This window comes from Chionomys nivalis, chromosome 10 (assembly GCF_950005125.1).
Source record: "Chionomys nivalis chromosome 10, mChiNiv1.1, whole genome shotgun sequence".
In the NCBI taxonomy this organism is placed as follows: Eukaryota; Metazoa; Chordata; class Mammalia; order Rodentia; family Cricetidae; genus Chionomys; species Chionomys nivalis.
This window is the reverse complement of record NC_080095.1, coordinates 54,718,708-54,738,930: the sequence shown is the minus strand read 5'-3', so window position 1 is coordinate 54,738,930 and position 20,223 is coordinate 54,718,708. Positions and strand designations below refer to the sequence as shown.

Below are 20,223 nucleotides of genomic sequence, written 5' to 3'. Positions count from 1 at the left end.
CCAGGAGGCTCGCCTGCGCAGCGCACCCCATTCGCCGCGGGCCGCCCGTGGTCGCCCCGGCTCCCCAAATCACCCAACCGGGGTCCCGGGGTGCGTGCCTCCTCCAGCCTCCGTGGCTCAGGACTGGAGAAGCCCCCAGGACGCTGTGCTGTGTTATACTGTCTTTATTGCCACGGTGCGACTCAAAATACCCAAGTCACCAAGCAGTTAAATGTATCAGCTATTTTTAGTGGCATTTCTTTGCTAATTAAGTACTTATGTAGTCTCAAAAATAGATTCGTATTCGCAACACCGCACCACGGAGTTCTGTGGTTGAAAATTCGTATTGCCATGGCGGTTGGAATGTGAGTTTGTTTTGATTCTGTGATCGGAGGATGATAGTAAGGATTATCGAATTGGAAAAATAATTCAGGTTATACACGCCAACCCCGTCCGTTTACGGATTAGAAAATAAGCCCCACGGAAGCCCTACTGGAAATAGAAGCTACATCTTCTGACTTCTCTATACCTTTATATGACAGACCTGTAACCCGAGTGACTCACAATGAAATAAAGTGTATAATGTGTGTGTTAAGAATTCTCAGGTCCAAGTGGGTTTTTGTTGTTGTTTTGTGTGTTTATTCCTAATGTAGTGCAGTATCAGAAAAAAAAAATCAGAATTAGTTTTTGAGAGTCCCTAGGAACTCTCAATCTTAACCAATAGGATCATAGATTACAGTCTAATCTGTATAGCCGACAAGTCTCCATTTTATTTTATTTTAATATTTTTAGATTTATGTACATGAATGTTTTGCCTGTATGTATGTCTTTGCGTCTTGTGTATGCTTGCTGCCCGTGTAGGTCAGAAGAGGGTGCTGGATACCCGGAATTGGCATTACAGACAGTTGTGAGCCACCATGTAGGTGCTGGGAATTGAATTCAAGGTCTCTGCAAGAGCAGCCAGTGCTCTTAACCACTGAGCCATCTCCCCAGCCCCAAGTCTCCATTTTATAAAGAAAGGCATTGACCCTTTGATGGTCATATGACACCAGGGAATACTTTCTGGAGCCTTGTTTTATTAATTTAAATAACAGACATCTCAACACTGCAGCTCACACAGGCTGGCCTAGAACTCCCCTTGTAGCCCAGGTTGGCTCCAGAGTTAGGGCTAGCTTCCTGTTTTTGCCTCCCAGTGTTCAAACTTACAGGCAGGAGTGACCACAACTACCTCTCCCATTGTTTTTGGCTTTATCTGTTTTTGTTTGTTTTGTTTTGAAACTGGTCTCAGGTACCACCCTGGAGCTCCTGACCCTTCCCCTTCCACCTCCTGAGGGTTGGGATTACTAGCGGTCCTTTCCTGACCTGGCTTCCTAATACATAATAATAGCTGTATGCACATATTACATATACAAATGATGGCCATGTGCACATGAAGTTTTTAAATGATGTTTTTAAAGATCTACCACTTGGAGTTATAGACTTACTAAATTTTATATGCTGTGTTATTATCAGGTTGTCTTGATAATGGTATAAGGTAAATGGAAAAAATTAAAATAATAATCTTGCCAGCCAGGTTGTGTAGCAGCATACCTGTAAGGCCTGAAGTTGGGAGGCAGAAGCAGGAAAAGCAGGAGCTGAAGGGCCTTCTCTGCTAGATTGTGAGTTCAAGGGTAGCCTGGACTACAAGACCTTGCCTCAAAAATAATAGCAATCTTCAAATATCTCGTCTGTATGGATTCACCTTAACTCCATAAATGAAATAGACCAGTGCAAAATTCTTTGGCGTTATAAAGGAAATGTTGGAATGTTTTAAATTTTTATTTTACTCTTGAAAATTGTAATCAGTAAGAGTCCAGTTCTCCAGAATATTTTAAAGAGCAGAGGCACTACACACACAACCCTGAAAAATACAACACAGATTAAATACTGGGTCTATTCCTTTCTAAAACCCAGGAGTCAGCAGCAGTGTGGTAACACCTCAGGTGTAAGTGGGGGAATCAGCAGTGAGGTAACGTCTCAGGTGTAAGTGGGAGGGATCAGCAGTACAGTAACGCCTCAGGTATAAGTGGGGGGGTATCAGCAGTGTGGTAAGGTTTCAGGTGTAAGGGAGTCATCATCAATGCGGTAACATCTCAAGTATAAGTGGAAGGGGAATAAAAGTAGGAAGCCAAAAAGAACATGCCTTATCTCCAGAAAATGCAGGATTCTTCCAACAACTGTCCTAGAAGGGCCTTTGGAGCAGGAGGCGGCTGAAAGGTCCAGGCAGCTGGAGGGATTCCAGCAGTCGGTGGTTAGGAATATGGTTGGCGTCGTCTGTTTTATATTCCAGTTTTCCTTGTTAATGCAAGCGGTGCCTGTGTGGAAGCTGACAGGCGCGCGTCCTGAAAACAGCTGTCCGAGATGCTTCTTGCTTGAGTAATGAAGAGCAATGGAACTGAAGCTGGTCTCAAGAGGCCAGTGCAGGTCTTGCTAGGATACTCTTGTTCTCTGCTCCCCTGTGCCTTTCCCAGTTTGATGGCGTCCACACAGGCTGTCAGTGCAGCTGGCAGGGCCGTGAAATGTGGGCAGTTCCTGAGATCGTGAAGGAAGAGTCATTGCCTGTCCTTAGATGGTGGATCTTCCTCTCGGGACCTCAATCAGGCACTTATGTTTCTTGTTTTTTTGGTTTTTTTGTTTGTTTGTTTGTTTGTTTGAGACAGAGTTTCTCTGTAGCTTTGGAGCCTGTCCTGGAACTAGCTCTTGTAGACCAGGCTGGCCTCGAACTCCCAGAGATCCGCCTGCCTCTGCCTGCCAAGTGCTGGGATTAAAGGCGTTCGCCACCACCGCCCGGCACTTAAGTTTCTTAACAGGACTGATAAGGATGAATCTTTCTCTGAACTGCTAGAAAATTTAATCTATAAATATGATAATCTTGCCTGTTATGTATGGAAGATCAGTTTAGAAAATGTTTGAGAGGGGTGAAGGGAAGAGGACTTTGGCGCCAGAGACTAAAGTGTGTCGGTGCTCTAAAGTAATCAGTGCCACAGGCTGGGAGAGAAATCACTCGGACAGTCAGGCTATGTAACTGTTTTTGTTTGTAAAAGCAACATTTTGAATCTGGATAACTAATTATACAATAAATGCTTCTTCTAAGATAGAGGAAAATTCCATCAGAGCCTTAGGACTGACAATTAAACAGGAAAACAGAACTTCGCTGTGGGGGAAGAAAGAGGACTATTTTAAAATTCTGGGTCGAGAAAATAAAATCTGAGTTAGAAAAATATATAAAGAAAAAATTGGCAGTTCAAAGTTTTTAAAATAGCTTTTATAAAAGCACCGCGAAATGAGAACCCTAATCCCAAATGAGGAAATATGTGTAATGTGTATGGTAGATTCAAGTCCTACAAAAACCAAGAGCAGTTGGTAAGCGAGTTTCAAAGAAGCGGAGGACGCAGGAGGTAGAGTCCTTGCCTGTGCATATGAAGTCCTGGGTTGGGTTGGGAAGATGGCCGTGTGGTCCCTGCTGCAATCCCAGCGCTGCAGAGGTGAGGCAGAGGGAGCAGATGTGCAACTCACCCCTGGCCACATAGGGAGCTAATAACCAGTCTGGGCCAGACTCTGTCAAAGAAGAAGATTTGAAAAAGTAGAAATAAAATAGGAGTAAAAACATAAAAATCCATTACCTACCTGTAGAGTAGATATGATCAATATCTTGAATTTCTTCTTTGACACTATCACACATACATCTATAAACAGTATAGTATTTGATCTGAGAATTTAATTATAGCATATTTTCCCTTTTAGGTTGATGCTTTTTTTTTTTTTTTTTTTTTTGGTTTATGCTTTGCTTTTCTCTGTGTAGCCCTGGCTGTCCTAGAACTCACTTTGTAGACCAGACAAGCCTTGAACTCACAGAGATCCACCTGCCTCTGTATCCTGAGTGTTGGAATCAAAGGCTTGTGCCACCACCTCGAGACACATGTTTTTTAAAAATCAGTTTTAATTGTTCTTTTTAAAAATTGCTATGTGTATGTATGTATGTATATGGCTGCTGTGTATGGGAGTTCCTACAGAGGCCAGAAGAGGGCGCCAGATCCCCTGAAGTAGGAATAGCAAGTTGTGAGCCACCTAAGTGCCTGACTTGCATGCTGGGATCTGAACGGTCATCCTCTGGAAGAGCAGCAAGTACTGTGTATGTATGTATGTATGTATGTATGTATGTATGTATGTATGTATGTATGTATGTATGTACGAATGTAGGAATTTAGAGACAGGGTTTCTCTGAGGTCCTGGCTGTCCTGGAACTCTCTCTGTAGACCAGGTTGACCTCAAACCCAAAGATCCGCCTGCCTCTACCTCCGAGTGCTGGGATTAAACCTAGAGATTTAGCTGTTTACTGCCATCACCACTAGCACCACCCCACCTCACCCCCTCTTAGTCCTCTTATTTATTACCTATTCCATTTCTTCAGGACCTGTGCTATAACTTCACTAAATATCACCAAATAGTTCTCAAGTACACTGCAAGGCACCATCCGGTACTGAAGTGTAGCACTGTGTAAGCTCGCGGTTACTCAGCTAGTCCACTTTTGGTGACTGTTGTTCTTCACTGCTGTCATGAGCAGTGCTGCAGCGGGCATCCTTACGTTGTCTATTACACACGCACAGGGCGTGTTCATTCTCTAGTGCCTGTACCAAAGAATAGAGTGCTGGGCCACTTGTCAGGCAAACTGAATTGGAGATTTCAGACTGTTGACAAAATATTTGTATTAATTTGCATCTCCACCAGCCTCCTCATTCTTTCACATCCTAAACAACATTTGCTACCATCTGCCCTTAATTTTTCTGCCAACACAGTGAGGGTGACATGGTATTTCATTGTAGTTTTGGTTTTCATTGCTCAGATTAATGACATTTGTCGTGTGTGTGTGTGTGTGTGTGTGTGTGTGTGTGTGTGTGTGTGTGTAGAAGTGCAGGGACATATACTGTGGTGCATATGTGGAGGTCAAAGGACAACTTTGTGGAATTGGTTCTCTCGTTCCCTTTGTTTCACCATGCTGCCTGCTGCTGCTGCAGATTCCAGGCGAGCTGGTGCTCGTTTCTGGGCAATTCTCCTGTCTCCGCCCCATGTCTGGGGTGCTGAAGAGAGGTTTCCAGGCTTGTGTAGTAAGTGCTTTTAACCACAGAACCAGCTTGGTGGTCAAGGTTACTGATAAGTATCAGTTTGTTTTCATAACTTTGTGATCTATTTGTGTTTTCTCTTTTGTGAAAATACTGGTCTATGCATTTTTCTGTTGGGTTGTGTTTTTTTAAAGATTTACATGAATTCTTTTAGTGTATAGTTATATGAATTGAAAATGATGGGCCAGTGAGATGGTTCAGTAGGTAAGGGCAGTAAGTGTCAAATCTGATGATCTCAGATGGATCCCTGGGACCCACGCTGTGGAAAGAGAGAACCAACACCCACATGTGTCTTCTGATCTCCACAGGGGTACTATGGCACACACACACTAAACGTAAAAGAAAAGGAAAAGTCCTCTCACACTGGAGACGTGACTCAGTGCTTAAAAACACTGACTGCTCTGGAGGACTGGGATTCAGTGCCTGCAAGGTCGCTCACAATCTTCTGTAATTCCAGGCCCAAGGGATCCAACACCCTCTTCAGACCTCCTCAGCTATGTGGTGTGCAGACATACACACACACACACACACACACACACACACAAAAGCACTTACACATTTAAAAATAAATACAAATTGAAAAGAAAATGTCAGTTTGGAGTTTGTTTTTGCACTTTCTCAATAGTTTTTTCTTTGGCCAAAAGTTTTACATAATACATTCTAATATAATTTTAATTCCAGCCCTTTTCTCAGTGTTCTGTGTTTTCTATATCTTGTGCCCATTATTATTTTCTAAACATTTTAGTTTGCCTTTCATGTTCAAATCTTTCTTTAGTTGATTTTTGCTGTTGGTCTGGTTTAGTGTAAGGGATTTTGTATCTATCTATCTATCTATCTATCTATCTATCTATCTATCTATCTTATCTACCTACCTATCTAAACTATTCGATGTAGCACAAGTAATAAAAAACCCAGAGACAGATATTGGGGTTCAAAGCTGAAGATCAGAAAAGCAAAGCAACCAACAACTAGAGAGACCTTTTACCTCAGACCAAAAGGGTGAGATGCTGTCTCCACAAATCCTTAGACTCCATACTCCCGTGAGTTCCTGTCTCTTCTTCTTTATATTCCTCTCTCCACTCAGCCACATCACTCCTGTCTCCTCCTCCCTAGTGATGGCATTAAAAGGGTGAGCCCCCAACACCTGGATCTTGTGTAGCCCAAAGAAGCCTCGAACTCACAGAGATCCTTCTGCCTCTGTCTCCTGAGTCCTGGGATTAAAGGTGTGTGCCACCACCCCCTGACCTCTAGTGACTTAGCTTTGCATTCTGATCTTCAGGCAAGCTTTATTTATTAAAATACAAATAAAATATCACTACATACATATGTCCCCTTTTCCACTCTAAAAATTGTTGTTGGTGACTTCTTTCTCCCTTAGATAATCTCGTTAGAAGTTTATCAGCCTTTTGAATAATAAGCTCAATTTACTGGATCCTCTGTACTTTATTTTTCTGTTATTAGTATCTATTTTTATTACTTCTAGTATTCTGTTATTTATATAGTGGTTTTTGTTTGTGGGACAGAGTCTTACTCTGTTGGCCCAGCTGTCCTGAAACTTGACACAGATCAGGCTGGCTTTGAACTGGTAGTCATCCTCCTGCCTCTCACTCCCAAGTGTGGGCTACCAGGCTCCTCCCCACCATCTTATTCTGCTTTAGTTCTTGAATTTCTTGTTTTTTTTTTTTCCAGGACTGAGAATTGAACCTAGGATCTTGCTAGCAAGCTCTGTTGCTGATCTATGTCTCAAGCCCTTTTTACTTTGGGTCCATGTGTCACACTGGTCAGGTGCCCTTGAACTGCACTCACTCCAAGGCCCAGGCAGGCATTGAACTATTCCTGGCTCAGCTCCTTGAGTAACAGTTGCAGACTGCCCCACCAGGCTCATCTCCTTCTTGAACTGCTGAAGTTGGGTTCTTAGGTTGCTCCTTTAAATTGGCTAATACACTTGAGGCTGTGCATTTTCTTACAAATGCCCCTTTAGCTACAAATTTGGGTAAGCAATATTTTGTCTTTTTACAATTCTAAATTTTTTTAAATTGTTTTCAAGACTGGGTTTCTCTGACTAGTTTGTAGCTCTGGCTTTCCTGGAACTCTCTCTGTAGACCAGGCTGGCCTCATACTCTCAGAGCTCCTAGAGATTTTCTGCCTCCTGAGCTGCGGTGAGAGGCTTGTGCCTCCACACCAGCCTGGTGCACTTGTCACCGAACATGTCTTATGTATTCTCCTCTCGGCTGTTCCTCATTCTCCTTCCTTAACTTTTGCAATTTGAGGATTGCTTCAGAAGGGTTTGTTCTTCTTCCGTTTCTTTTTGTTCACACAGAAATCACACAACTTATTTTTAGTCATTTCATTGCTCCCTACTTACATTCATACGAACGCTTCATAAAGTTCAAGGTGAAGGTCTGTGCTTGTTTATTTATATGTGCCAGTGTTGCCGGGTGCGGTGTGTGATCCGAGGACAGTTTGCAGGAATTAATTCTCTTATTCCACATGACAGTCCCCAGAGATGTCATTCAGGAAATGGATTCCTTTCCTCGCTAAACCTTTGTGTTGACTCTCAAAGTTCAAAGGTCAAGTGCCAAGTCAGGGGTGCAGCACAGCTGGCCACTAGAGCACCTGCACAGCCTGCACAGATGCCATGGGTGCAGGCTGTGACAACAACGTCTACTACAGATAACTCAGTGCGGATGGTTGGTTGCTTCTTTGGTTTTTCTGTGATGGGAGCAGAGGAGTGGAAAGAGAGGAAGTCAAGAATGGTTCGGGTTTTGAAAGATGGGTCAGATCGTATTTGGGACGATTCATAGGGACGATCCAATGGAAAAGGAAACTTGGCTTAGAAGAGAGGAGATTGGTTTGGAGAGGCATCCCAGTGGCTAAGAGTGCTTTCAACAAGCCCCTGATTCGGTTCCCAGCAGCCATGTCGGATGGCACACAAACACCTGTAACTCCAGCCCCAAGGGATTCCATGCCTCTGGTCTCCATGTGCGCCTGCACATACATATACATACACACACACACACATAAATTTTTTTAAGCTCCATTTAAGAAGGTGTAATGCGGGAATGAAGGCCCTGAGCAACTAGCGCCAACTTCTCTGACTCGGGCTTCACTTATGTTTCTGTATCCCCCATGAAATGTTAGTCAAACAGAACTTTTTAAAAAATATTTATTTATTTATTTATTTATTTATTATGTATACAATATTCTCTCTGTGTATGCCTGAAGGCCAGAAGAGGGCACCAGACCTCATTACAGATGGTTGTGAACCACCATGTGGTTGCTGGGAATTGAACTCAGGACCTTTGGAAGAGCAGACAATGTTCTTAACCACTGAGCCATCTCTCCAGCCCTCAAACAGAGCTTTTAAATTCCTGGGCTAAAACGAAGCTGCAGTCAATTCTTCAGGAATTAACCTGCTTGGCTCTCCAGTATAAATTTCATTTGCCCTAGCCAGCCAGTGATGGCGCACACTTTAATCCTGGCACTTGAGAGGCAGAGGCAGGGTGATCTCAGTGAGTCTGAGACCAGCCTGGTCTACAGAGTGAGTTCCAGGACAGTCAGGGCTACACAGAGAAACCCTGTCTCACAAACAAACAAAAAATTTCATTTGCCTTTTTACATATGAGGTGTTCTGGCACTAGCTCTGTAGAGCAGGCTGGTCTTGAACTCGCAGAGGTCCACCTGTCTCTATGAGGACACTGTCCAAAGCTCTGAGAAATTAACAAGTAGAGGTGACCTCTGCCCCTGTGGTGTTAGTGGTAAGCTGCAGGCATGTCTGAACAAAGTGAAGCCCTTTCTCAAACAAAGAAAGAAAAACCAAATAATTTTTTAAGGTGTAATGAGGTCTGAGATAACAGCTTTCCAGCCTTCTTGGGAAATAGTGTCCAGGATGGGGAATCATGCATGAAACAGCCTTCAGAGACAGCGATGCCGAGGACACAGCAGATCCTATTGAGCAGTACTCTGATGTTGGAACTGCCAGCCTGCAAGCTACCGCATGGAGACCTTCATTAATTAAGACAGCTTGGCCATCAGCTTAGCCACTGTCCCATTAGCTCTTATAACTTAACCTGCTTTAGTAATCTACCTTCTTCATGTGGCCCGGCTACCTCTGCTTTGTACCCTATGTCCAACCTCTCCAGTGTCTCCTTGACATCCCCACACATCCCCACACATCCCCACATCCCCACATCCACACACATCCCCACATCCCCACACATCCCCACATCCCCACATCCCCACATCCCCACATCCACACACATCCCCACATCCCCACATCCCCACATCCACACATCCACACATCCACACACATCCCCACATCCCCACATCCCCACATCCCCACATCCACACACATCCCCACATCCCCACACATCCCCACATCCCCACATCCCCACATCCCCACATCCCCACACATCCCCACATCCCCACATCCCCACACATCCACACATCCCCACATCCCCACACATCCACACATCCACACATCCCCACATCCCCACACATCCACACATCCACACATCCCCACACATCCACACATCCCCACACATCCACACATCCCCACATCCCCACACATCCACACATCCACACATCCACACATCCCCACATCCCCACACATCCCCACATCCCCACATCCCCACATCCCCACACATCCACACATCCACACATCCCCACAGCCCCACACATCCACACATCCCCACATCCCCACATCCCCACACATCCTGCTTCCTCAGCATCTGGGTGGTAACTCTGCCTTTCTTCTTCCCAGAGTCCTCTCTGTTCCCCAGAAGTCCCACCTAACCTCTTCCTTCCTAGCTATTGGCCGTTCAGACCTTTATTACACCAATCACAGCAATCCATCTTTACACAGTGTACAAATAGGCTACAGCACACTCCAAATGTGTTCAGTGTGTGAAGGTGTTCGGTACAGTGTGCCTGGTTATATCTTCAGAAAAGCCCTTCTTTCCCTGACTCTCTTTATCCCAAGCTGTCTTCTGTAATGTGTGACCTACAATGCTCTGTTGTGTCTTTAGTTGTTTTTCTAGGTGAAAGTTTACCTACACTGAGCCTTTTTCTTGAGACTCATATATTTCTCGTTTTATTCTAAACATTGATTTCAGTTTTTCTCACCCCAAGGAACTATTTGAACTTTATACGTGAAAAACATAATAAAAGTGTTAATTTTGTGCGTTCTTCATTTTTAGTCTATTGAAGACAATGAGGTGTACTTGCCGAGCGATGAACTTTGGACCTATGACATTGACAGCGGGCTGTGGTGAGTACTGTCATAGCACAAAACGTGCATCTTCTAACTCAGAGCCCTCGTAGACTGTAGGGGACAAGAGCAGGCTTCGCACACCCTGCGTTCACAACGTCCCCTCCTCTCTCTACAGTTCTTTCTCTCCCTCTGTCCCTCCCCATCCCTTAAAGCCTTCACTGTCTCTGAAGAGGGTTTTACTCAGTGTGACTCAGCATGAGAACTTCCTTGACTCTCCCCTCCCCAGCAGGATGAAAGTCTTTATTGTGGGTCTCTTCACACTTCTTTATTTATTCATCGTTTTCTTTTATTTGGGGATAGGGTCTCACTTTGTAACCCAGACAGGTCCCCAACTCTCATCTTCCTGTCTCAGCTGCCCCAGTGCTGGGATTACAGGTGTGTGTGATGGCACCTGGCTACCATTACATTTTGCTTCCAGTTGGCTATGGGAAGAGTACTCAGGGAATTTAAAGGGAGCTTCTGTCTGCTAGAAAAGTAAGAGATTCTCTGTGGTCCTTGTTGTAGGAAAATGCACCTGATGGAAGGAGAGCTCCCCACCTCCATGTCGGGAAGCTGTGGGGCTTGCATCAACGGCAGGCTGTACGTTTTTGGAGGCTATGATGACAAAGGCTACAGCAACCGAGTAATCCTTTCTCCTACCTCAAGAGCGCGGCTACATGAGCCCCTAATATGCCATCTCATGCCACACATCTGCAAATCCTTTAAAGAGAAGACAGCTGGAGGGCATCCTAAGTTTTGAGTCATTAGACTTTAATAATAGATCGAGGGTGCAGCAGCCATGTTCTTCCTCTGTGTCTCCCTCCTTTAGTTAGCTGCATTCTTGATTGTTGTCCACAGGCAAGAGCAGAGGGGGAAGGGACTGTTGCAGTATGTTCTCCACACCATTGCTTCTGTAATCTTGTCTTGTTTTCATCAATTCTATAATTTAAATTTTCTAATGGGTATTTATTGGAAATAAAAGTTGGGTTAGTTTTTGGATGGCAGACCCCTCCCCTCCCGCATACAGAGTTCATTTCCAGATGTGTCGGCTCCTAATGTTACTGTCATCTTTTCAAAGCTCTACTTTGTCAACTTACGAACAAGAGATGGAACTTATATCTGGGAAAAAGTCACCAAATTTGATGGACAACCACCCACACCACGTGACAAACTTTCCTGCTGGGTGTTCAAAGACAGGTAAAGCGGCACCTGAACTTTAATATCCTTAGGTTAGGATATAGCCAAGCTTGAGGAATCACCATGTTTTCCAGTAATTATAATTTGTTTTGATGTCAGTGGCAACAGCGCCCTAAAACTGGTAAGAACCATGTCATAAAAGTGAACATGGGAGCTGGGCGGTGGTGGCGCACGCCTTTAATCCCAGCACTTGGCAGGCAGAGGCAGGCAGATCTCTGTGACTTCAAGGCCAGTTTGGTCTACTAGAGCTAGTTCCAGGACAAGATCCAAAGCTGCAGAGAAACCGTGTCAAAAACCCAAAAAACAAACAAACAAAGGAACCCAAAAAAACCCAAAACCAAAAATCAACCAACCAAATAAACAAACAAAAACATGGAAGAAACGATGTTTGGATTTTTCATTTTGAATAATTTATTTATGTTTCTAGATCATTAGCACACTGACCTGGTAAAATCTGAAGCCGTATTGAAAAGTGCACATGGAAGGCCAGCTTCCTCTGTCTACCCTGTCCACCATGATGGCCCCTTTGCCCCCACCACAAAGAGCCCCTAAGTCTGTGTTTCTTTTCTTCTTGGGTGTGGCTTCCACACATCTGCTACTGGAAACTTCTAAAGCTCCAAACCCTATTCAAGCACAGTCCCTGGTGGTCTGACTTTTTCAGATTCCTCAGATGATTCCTGGGTACAACTTTGCTCTGATCCAGGTGCTTCCAGGGGTTGAAAGTTTAAATTATCTCCAGGGGATTTGCTAACCTGTCCTCTTGAATTTCAGCTTTTTCCCCTTCAGTTCTTCAGTGAACCCAGGGTTTCACACAGCTAGGCAAGCACCCTGCTACTAATTATCCTGCAAGTCCTGGTCCAGGTTTTGATGGCCACACTGAGCTTCCCTAAAGACTTACAAGAGTCGGGACACCTGTTCAATCTCCTGAGGCTGACTTTCCTCTGACTCCTTTGCCATCCCAGCCCAGGCATGGCCGCTGGCAGCTTGGTGGTTTTTCTTTGCGAGTCCCCACGTACCTAGTGTCCTCTTTCTCCTGCCCTTGCCGGAGGCATGAGGAAGCCTGTGGCTCTCTTCCCTCCCTCTGTAGGTTCCTCACCCGCTGAGGCTATTTCCTTCATGTCTCATTCCCTGAGTTCTTTGGTTTTTTAAACCTTAATTGTGTAGTTTATTTGGCTTGTTTAGATGGGTAAGGTAAGAGAAGAAATCGATTTCAAATTCGTTTTTTTAAGAAATGATTTATGGAGCTGAGGGGGGTGGTGCACTTTAATCCCAGCAGTGGGGAGGCAGAGGCAGACAAATTTCTGTGAATTCGAAGTCAGGCTGGTCTGCAAAGCGAGTTCCAGGACAGCTAAGGCTGTTACTCAGAGAAACCCTGTCTCAAAACACCAAAGTAAATAAAATAAAAATGATTTATTACTTATTTTTATATCATGTGCATTGGTGTTTTGCTTGCATGTATGAGAGTATTGAATTCCCTGGAGTTGTGAGCTGCCTGTGGGTATTGAACCCTGATCCTCTGGAAGAGCAGCCAGTGCTCTGAACCATCTCTCCAGCCCCTCAAATTCCTTTTGTTTATGTGACTTTTGCTGCAGGGTCTCATTCTGGAGTTGGTCTAGAATTCATTGAGTAGCCCAGGCTGACTTGGGAACACAATGAGAATCCTCCTGTCTCAGCTTCCTGAGTGATAGAATTGCAGACCTGAGCAACGGTGCCCAGCTATTTTAACTATCTGAGCAAACTAGAAACAAGACTCCTAAAGTTTTTCCTCTGCATTTGTTTTTCAGATTAATATATTTTGGTGGTTATGGGTACAGGAGGCACAGTGAACTTCAGGACTGTTTTGATGTACATGATGCATCTTGGGTAAGGAAGTAATCACTCTTTAATTTTTTCTTTAATTCAGCATCACTGTAAGCCCTAGGAATAATGAGTTGCCCACCCCACACTCCTCTCTCTCTGTCTGTCTCTGTCTCTGTCTGTCTGTCTCTCTCTCTTTCTTTCTCTCTGTCTCTCTCTCTCCCCCTTTGGTTTTTCAAGACAGGGTTTCTCTGTGTAGCTTTGGAGCCTGTCCTGGAACTCACTCTGTGGACCAGGCTCGGCTCAAACTCACAGAGATCCACCTGCCTCTGCCTCCCAAGTACTGGGATTAATCATGCCCAGCTATGAAAAAACATTTTTTAGAAAGGGGAACCAAATTTCTTGGTAAAGTAGAAGGGATCAATTAGAGTTTAACTTTAAATTTGCTTACTTACTTACTGGGATTTTTTTGTTGTTGTTGTTGTTTGTTTTTTGTTTTGTTTTGTTTTTGAGACAGGGTTTTTCTGTGTAGCCCTGGCTGTTCTAGAACTCACTCTGTAGACCAGGTTGACCTTAAACTCAGAGATCCCCCGCCTCTGCCTCCTGAGTGTTGGGATTAAAGGCATGCACCATCATGCCTGGTGAATTTAACATTTTTTTTACCTTTATTTGTATATTATGTGTATAGATGTTCTGCCTGCATGTATGTCTGTACACCATGTGTGTGTAGAGGCCAGAAGAGGGTGTTGGATCCCACGGGACTAGAGTTACAAACAGTTGTGAGCTGCCCTGTGGGTGCTGGGGGTTGAACCTGGGTCCTCCAGGAGAGCAGTCAGTGCTCTTAAATGTTGAGCGGTCTTTCCATCCCACTCCCCTCCCCCACCCCCCAATTAGTACTTTTTTTTTTTTCGAGACAGGGTTTCTCTGTGGTTTTGGAGCCTGTCCTGGAACTAGCTCCTGTAGACCAGGCTGGTCTCGAACTCACAGAGATCCACCTGCCTCTGCCTCCCAAGTGCTGCGATTAAAGGCGTGCGCCACCACCGCCCGGCTCCAATTAGTACTTTTTAAATGCAGCAAACAACAGCCAACTAAAGTTTATTATAGCAAAGATAAGTTTTGAAATAGGTCTCAAAATATATATGTTCATTCTGTCTCATACAACTGAGGAACTGAAAACCCGCTGAGTGAGGGAGTCGAGGCGGGCAGCAGCGCGGCATGGGCTTGAGGGCAGCTGTGGGGTGTGGTGTGGGCCGGGTTTTGCCACGGTGGCGATGCTGCCTGTCACTTCTTCACCAGTACATATGTAGTGGAACTGTGCTGTGCTGGTGTTTCAGCCACAGAGCTCCTAACTGATGGTTTCTGTTTTAGGAAGAGCAGATCTTTTGGGGCTGGCACAATGATGTCCATGTGTTTGACACAAAGACAAGGACTTGGTCTCAACCCGAAATTAAAGTAAGCACTAAGTTACCTGGAGCCTCCCGAGCCGAAGCCCTTCCTCTGAGCCCAGCCCACTCTCATTCTTACCAGCTTTTCCTTTCTTGTTAAACTCTTTTTGTGTGTTTGTTTCTGTGTGGGAGTGCTATTTTTATATTCATTGATATTTTTAAAATGCCTTCTTCCTAAGTTACTTGATTTTAGTAATTGGGTTTGTAATTGCATGAAAAATAATTCTCCCTCTCCCTCCCTTTTCTGTCTTTGGAGTTTTGCGAGGGTCTCCTTATGTGGACTATACTGATGTGGACTACACTGACCTAGAACTTGCAATCCTCCCTGACCTTTACATCCTTCGTGCTAGGATTAAAGGTGTGGCCACTGCACCCAGCCAAAGAAGTGAAGTGCCCTTAAAACCCTTAAAAACTACTAACAATTCCTTTTTTTTTTTTTTTTTTTTTTTTTTTTTTGAGACAGGGTTTTTCTGTGAAGCCCTATTTGTCCTGGAACTCGCTATATAGACCAGGCTGGCCCTGAACTCACAGAGATCCGACTTCCTCTGCCTCCCGTGTGTATCTACCCCAACACCACCCAACCAGCTTTTCATTTTTAAGAAAGAGCCTCACCTATCTCGGCGCACCTCAAGCTTGCTGTGTGGTTGAGACTGGCGTGGAGCTCCCGCCTCTGCCTCCCGTGCAGCTATTCCAGGCGTGGCTCTCTGCAGACACTCTCCACCCCAAGTGTCTGTGGAATTAGCAGCTCTCTTACAAAGCCCTTTTAAAACAGAGTCCAAGAGTTTTTTCTTTCTTTTTCCCCAATGCTAGATCAAGTGAACAGCCTCATATGTACTAGGCTTGTTCTCTACCATGGAACTGTACCCTTAGCTCAACACCTGTGTTTTTACAAACCCATGAGCTACATGCGATTCTACCAAGAGAAAACATATTACCACTATTATTTTATTCTGAACCAAACATAAATTCAGATTCATTTAAACAGTATATAGAAATCAAACAGATCAACATCTTTTAAAGGTTTATTTTTATTTTATGTGAATGGGTGTTTTGACTGCGTGGATATGTGGGAAACGTGTGTACTGCCTGAGGAACCTGGAGGAGGTGCTGGATCCCCTGGAACTGGAGTTACAGAGGGTTGTGAGCTGCCGTGTGGTGCTGGGAACTAAAGCAGGTCCTCTGAAGGAGCACCCAGTGCTCCTGGCCGGTGAGCATCCCTCCAGCCCTGGGGACCAACTTTTTAAAATGATTTTTTTTCTTAATTTAACAGTTACAGAGGTAAATGCTAATTCTGGATCTCAATACGGTTATTCAAGTGAGCCTGAAACATCAGCTGAGCTTCATTCAAGATAAAGGATAGAGAAGTATTTTTTTATATTCTCAGAGTTTTAGGAAGAGAACAACAACAACAACAAACAAACCCAACTTCTAAAATCCAATATTGCCTAGGAAATGAGAAGGGCTTAAGCCTGATTTAAACATCAGTGAAGTTGTTTTGTGAATTTGAGGACTTTGGGGGCCATGAGGAAATTCTTAGTCTCTGTGATGTAATATTAGATCTTTGGTGTGGAGAAAGGGAAGAAAAGAGAGATTTTTTTAAATCTGATTTTTAAAATCTTTATATTTCAAGCTAAATTTATATGAACTTTCATTTTGTTGGGGTGGTGGGCATTTAAGGGCAGAGGGCTGCATTTTCTTCTTGAAGAAGCTATTTGTAGTTCTGACTGAGCACAGGATGTGGCGGTACAGCTGCCTCAAGTCTGCCTCTGTTCTGATCTCTGCTTGCAGGGTGGAGCTCCGCCACAGCCACGAGCCGCGCATTCATGTGCAGTTCTGGGAAATAAAGGGTGTATCTTTGGCGGACGCGTTTTGGTCAGTGTTTTCAATGGAAATGATATTTTCATGGGTGATGTTTATCAAAACTTGTCCTCTGACTCTGTGGAGCATCTGAACATTCAAATAACCTAAGAGATTAAGCTGCACCTAGTGCTAATTTGTATTTGTCTTCTGTTTCCCAAAGAGACCCTCCACACACTGTCATAGATGTTTTTTAATCGTATTTTAGTGAGGAGACCCCTCCACTTGCGTGCAGGGTCAGAATGTTTAGTTTCTTATCATCTAAGCTGTTACTTTAAACCATCTCTTCCATTTGCTTCTCTGGTACATTATTCTGGGAGCTTCATGTTAACTTTTTTAATCCTTAGAATTGATTTCCAGTATTTAAGCTTCCAGTGCTCAGTAGACTAGGGCAATTTGTGCTTAATCTGAACTTGTTTGCAAACTAACATTTTATTTCATAAAGGAGTTAAAACGCTGTCCAATCATTATGCTTTTTATTTCAGCAAACTAGGATGAATGACCTACACTATCTAAACTTGGACACCTGGACTTGGTCTGGCAGGTGAGTCTGAAGACTGCGGTCTACTCTGGAGGGATGGGTGTGGGCAGAATCCAAACTTGGGTTTCTGAAATTGAGCTGATATTTTTTTAGATTATGTATCTAAACAAAAAACATGAAATTTAAATTTTTTTCCCTTGCTCCCTCCCTTTTGAGACAGAATCTCATCAAGTAGCCCAGGCTGGCCTTGAATTCAGGTTGTCCTGCCTCAGCCTCCCAAGTGAAAGGATTCCAGGTATCACAGTCAGCTAAATGGGGTTTATGCAAATTATACAAAGCATAAAAATAGTAAGAGTTGAAAAGAATCATGTGAAAATATCGGCTTTAGAGTAAGTATTCTTCGGGGACTGGTCTCTAGTGGAGATGGGGTGGCTGGTGGAATTCTACACACCTTCACCTAGACAATGAAATGGGTGAAAGTCAAATCACATATTAACTTGGATATTCCTGTAATGCAGTGTAATCAGGGCTATATATTATTATAAAGTATAAATACTATTAAAGATAAAACCTAGGCCAGTTGATGGTGCTATGAACCTTTCATCCCAGCACTTGGAAGGCAGAGGCAGGCAGATTTCTGAGTTTGAGGCCAGCCTGGTCTATAGAGTGAGTTCCAGAACAGCCAGGGCTATACAGAGAAACCCTGTCTAGAAAAAAAAAAACAAAATAAATAAAAAAAACCCACGAGGACTAGGGAAATAGCTCAGCCAGGAACTGCTTGCCTAGCAGACATGAGGACCCAGCTCAGGTTCCCAGAACCCATATAAAAAGCCAGGTATGGTGTGTGAGCTTCAGCACTCTGGGGAAGCAGAGAGAGGTGGATTCTTAGGGCTAAATCAGCCTACCTGAGCCAGCAAGTTCCAGGTGGGTGAAAAACCCTGTCATATATAAACAAACAAACAAAGCTAAAGTAGACAGCTCCTGAGTCACAGTCCTGTGGCTGGCCTTTGGCCTCCACACATACACAAATAAAACCGTGACTAGCCAGACACAGCGCTACACCATGTGATCTCACTTGTTTACTCAGGAGGCTGAGGCAGGAAGACAGTGAGTTTGGGGTTAGCCTTGGCTACATGGCAAATTTGAGACCTGACTGGGGTATATAGCAAGACCCTGTCTTTAAAACAACACAAACCAGCTGGGCGGTGGTGGCGCATGCCTTTAATCCCAGCACTTGGGAGGCAGAGGCAGGCGGATCTCTGTGAGTTCGAGACCAGCCTGGTCTACAAGAGCTAGTTCCAGGACAGGCTCCAAAAAAAAAAATAAAAATAAAACCATAAAAGTGTGAGAAGAGCTCGTGGTGGTGTCGCACTTGGGAGTCAGAGGCAGGCAGATCTCTGTCTAGGCCAGCCTGGTCTACAGGGCTAGTGCTAGAATGGGCCCCAAAGCTACAAAGAGAAACTCTGTCTTAAAACAAACAAACTAAAAGTGTGAGAAGAAAATATCTAGTTATTCTTAAAATTTTGGCATTAAAGATTATTTAACCCTGAACTCGGTAAGTGAGAAAGACTGATCCATAAAACCAGCTAAAGATTAAAGATTTCTTTAAAAAAAAAGTGCACAAAATACTAAAAGGCATATAGGAAAATGGAAACCAGAAGTAAACTGAAAGCAATATTTATTTATAGCTTTTTTTTTTCTTTTAGAGAGAAAGTTGAAGTCAAAAGTCCCCAAGAACTCTTAGAGGGGAAAAACCCGACAATCTAGTAGGAAAGTGGGAAGGACACAGAGGAGCAGCTCCCAGAAGGAACGGGTGCCCAGAGGCCACCCAAGGCCACCCAAGGCCACCCTGCTGAGCTGTGGCAGCACACTTGGTAGAAGTATGGCTGGCACAGTTTCTTCCTGAAAGGTAGCCTACAGTGTGCTTCAGCTAGACACTGGAGCGGGCGGCGGTGGTGCAGGCCTTTTCTCCCAACTCTCGGGAGGCAGAGACAGGTAGAGCTCTGGAGTTTGAGGCCAGCCTGGTCTACAGAGTGAGTTCCAGGCCAGCCTGGTCTACAGAGTGAGACTCTGTCACAAAGAAACAAAAAGGAAAGAAAGTTTAACTTTAATTTTGACTCAGGATTTCTCTGAAGACAATGCAAGTATATTTATGGATATAAATGTGTGTATATGAATCTAAAAAAAATGCTTATTGCAACTTTTAACAAGAGATGGTGGCTCAGCGGTTAGGAGCACTGGCTGCTCTTCCAGAGGAACCGCATTTGGTTCCCAGCATCCACGTGGTGGCTTACAACTGCCTGTAACTCCAGATCCAGGGTACCCTCACACAAACACACAACACCAATGCACATAAAATAAAAAATAAACAAAAGATAAAAGTACTGGGCAGTGGTGATGCACACCTTTAATCCCAGCTCTCAGGAGGCAGAGGCAGCTCTGGAGTTTGAGCCAGCCTGGTCTACAAAGTGAATTCCAGGACAGCCAGGGCTATGTAGAGAAACTTTCCAAAAAACAAAGCAAAAGCCGGGTGGTGGTGGCGCACGCCTTTAATCCCAGCAATCCTACAGCAGACAGAAGGACTGAGATCAAGTTTTGTCCAGGCTTTGTTTTTATTTTTAGTTGGGTTTCATTGTTTTGGTTGTTGTTGCTGTTTGTTTTCCTTTTTTTTTTTTTTTTTTTTTTTTTTTTTTTTAGTTTTTCGAGGCAGGGTTTCTCTGTGGCTTTGGAGCCTGTCCTGGAACTAGCTCTTGTAGACCAGGCTGGTCTCGAACTCACAGAGATCCACCTGCCTCTGCCTCCCAAGTGCTGGGATTAAAGGCGTGCGCCACCACCGCCCGGCCCAGTCTGTGTTCTTAGGAAGCACAATTAACAAGCACACAGAAGTCCTCAAAGATTGGTCCAAATTAATATTCGTTCCCATAGTCTCCTTTTTTTTTTTTTTTTTTTTTTGGTTTTTCAAGACAGGGTTTCTCTGTGGTTTTGGAGCCTGTCCTGGAACTAGCTCTTGTAGACCAGGCTGGCTTCGAACTCACAGAGATCCGCCTGCCTCTGCCT

At 44.2% G+C, this 20,223-nt stretch overlaps 1 protein-coding gene across 2 annotated transcripts in view; it reads left to right on the top strand.

Moving 5' to 3' along the window:
* Klhdc1 (kelch domain containing 1) overlaps positions 1-20,223 on the top strand; it is a 30,667-nt gene that overhangs the window by 210 nt on the left and 10,234 nt on the right. The window contains exons 2-8 of one of the 2 annotated variants that reach the window (XM_057782664.1): positions 10,337-10,407; positions 10,915-11,032; positions 11,468-11,586; positions 13,371-13,449; positions 14,752-14,835; positions 16,617-16,700; positions 17,171-17,229. In XM_057782664.1, the coding sequence (XP_057638647.1) occupies positions 10,337-10,407; positions 10,915-11,032; positions 11,468-11,586; positions 13,371-13,449; positions 14,752-14,835; positions 16,617-16,700; positions 17,171-17,229 (614 nt within the window). The remainder of the gene's footprint in view (positions 1-10,336; positions 10,408-10,914; positions 11,033-11,467; positions 11,587-13,370; positions 13,450-14,751; positions 14,836-16,616; positions 16,701-17,170; positions 17,230-20,223) is intronic. The other variant, XM_057782665.1, reaches the window with a different exon arrangement.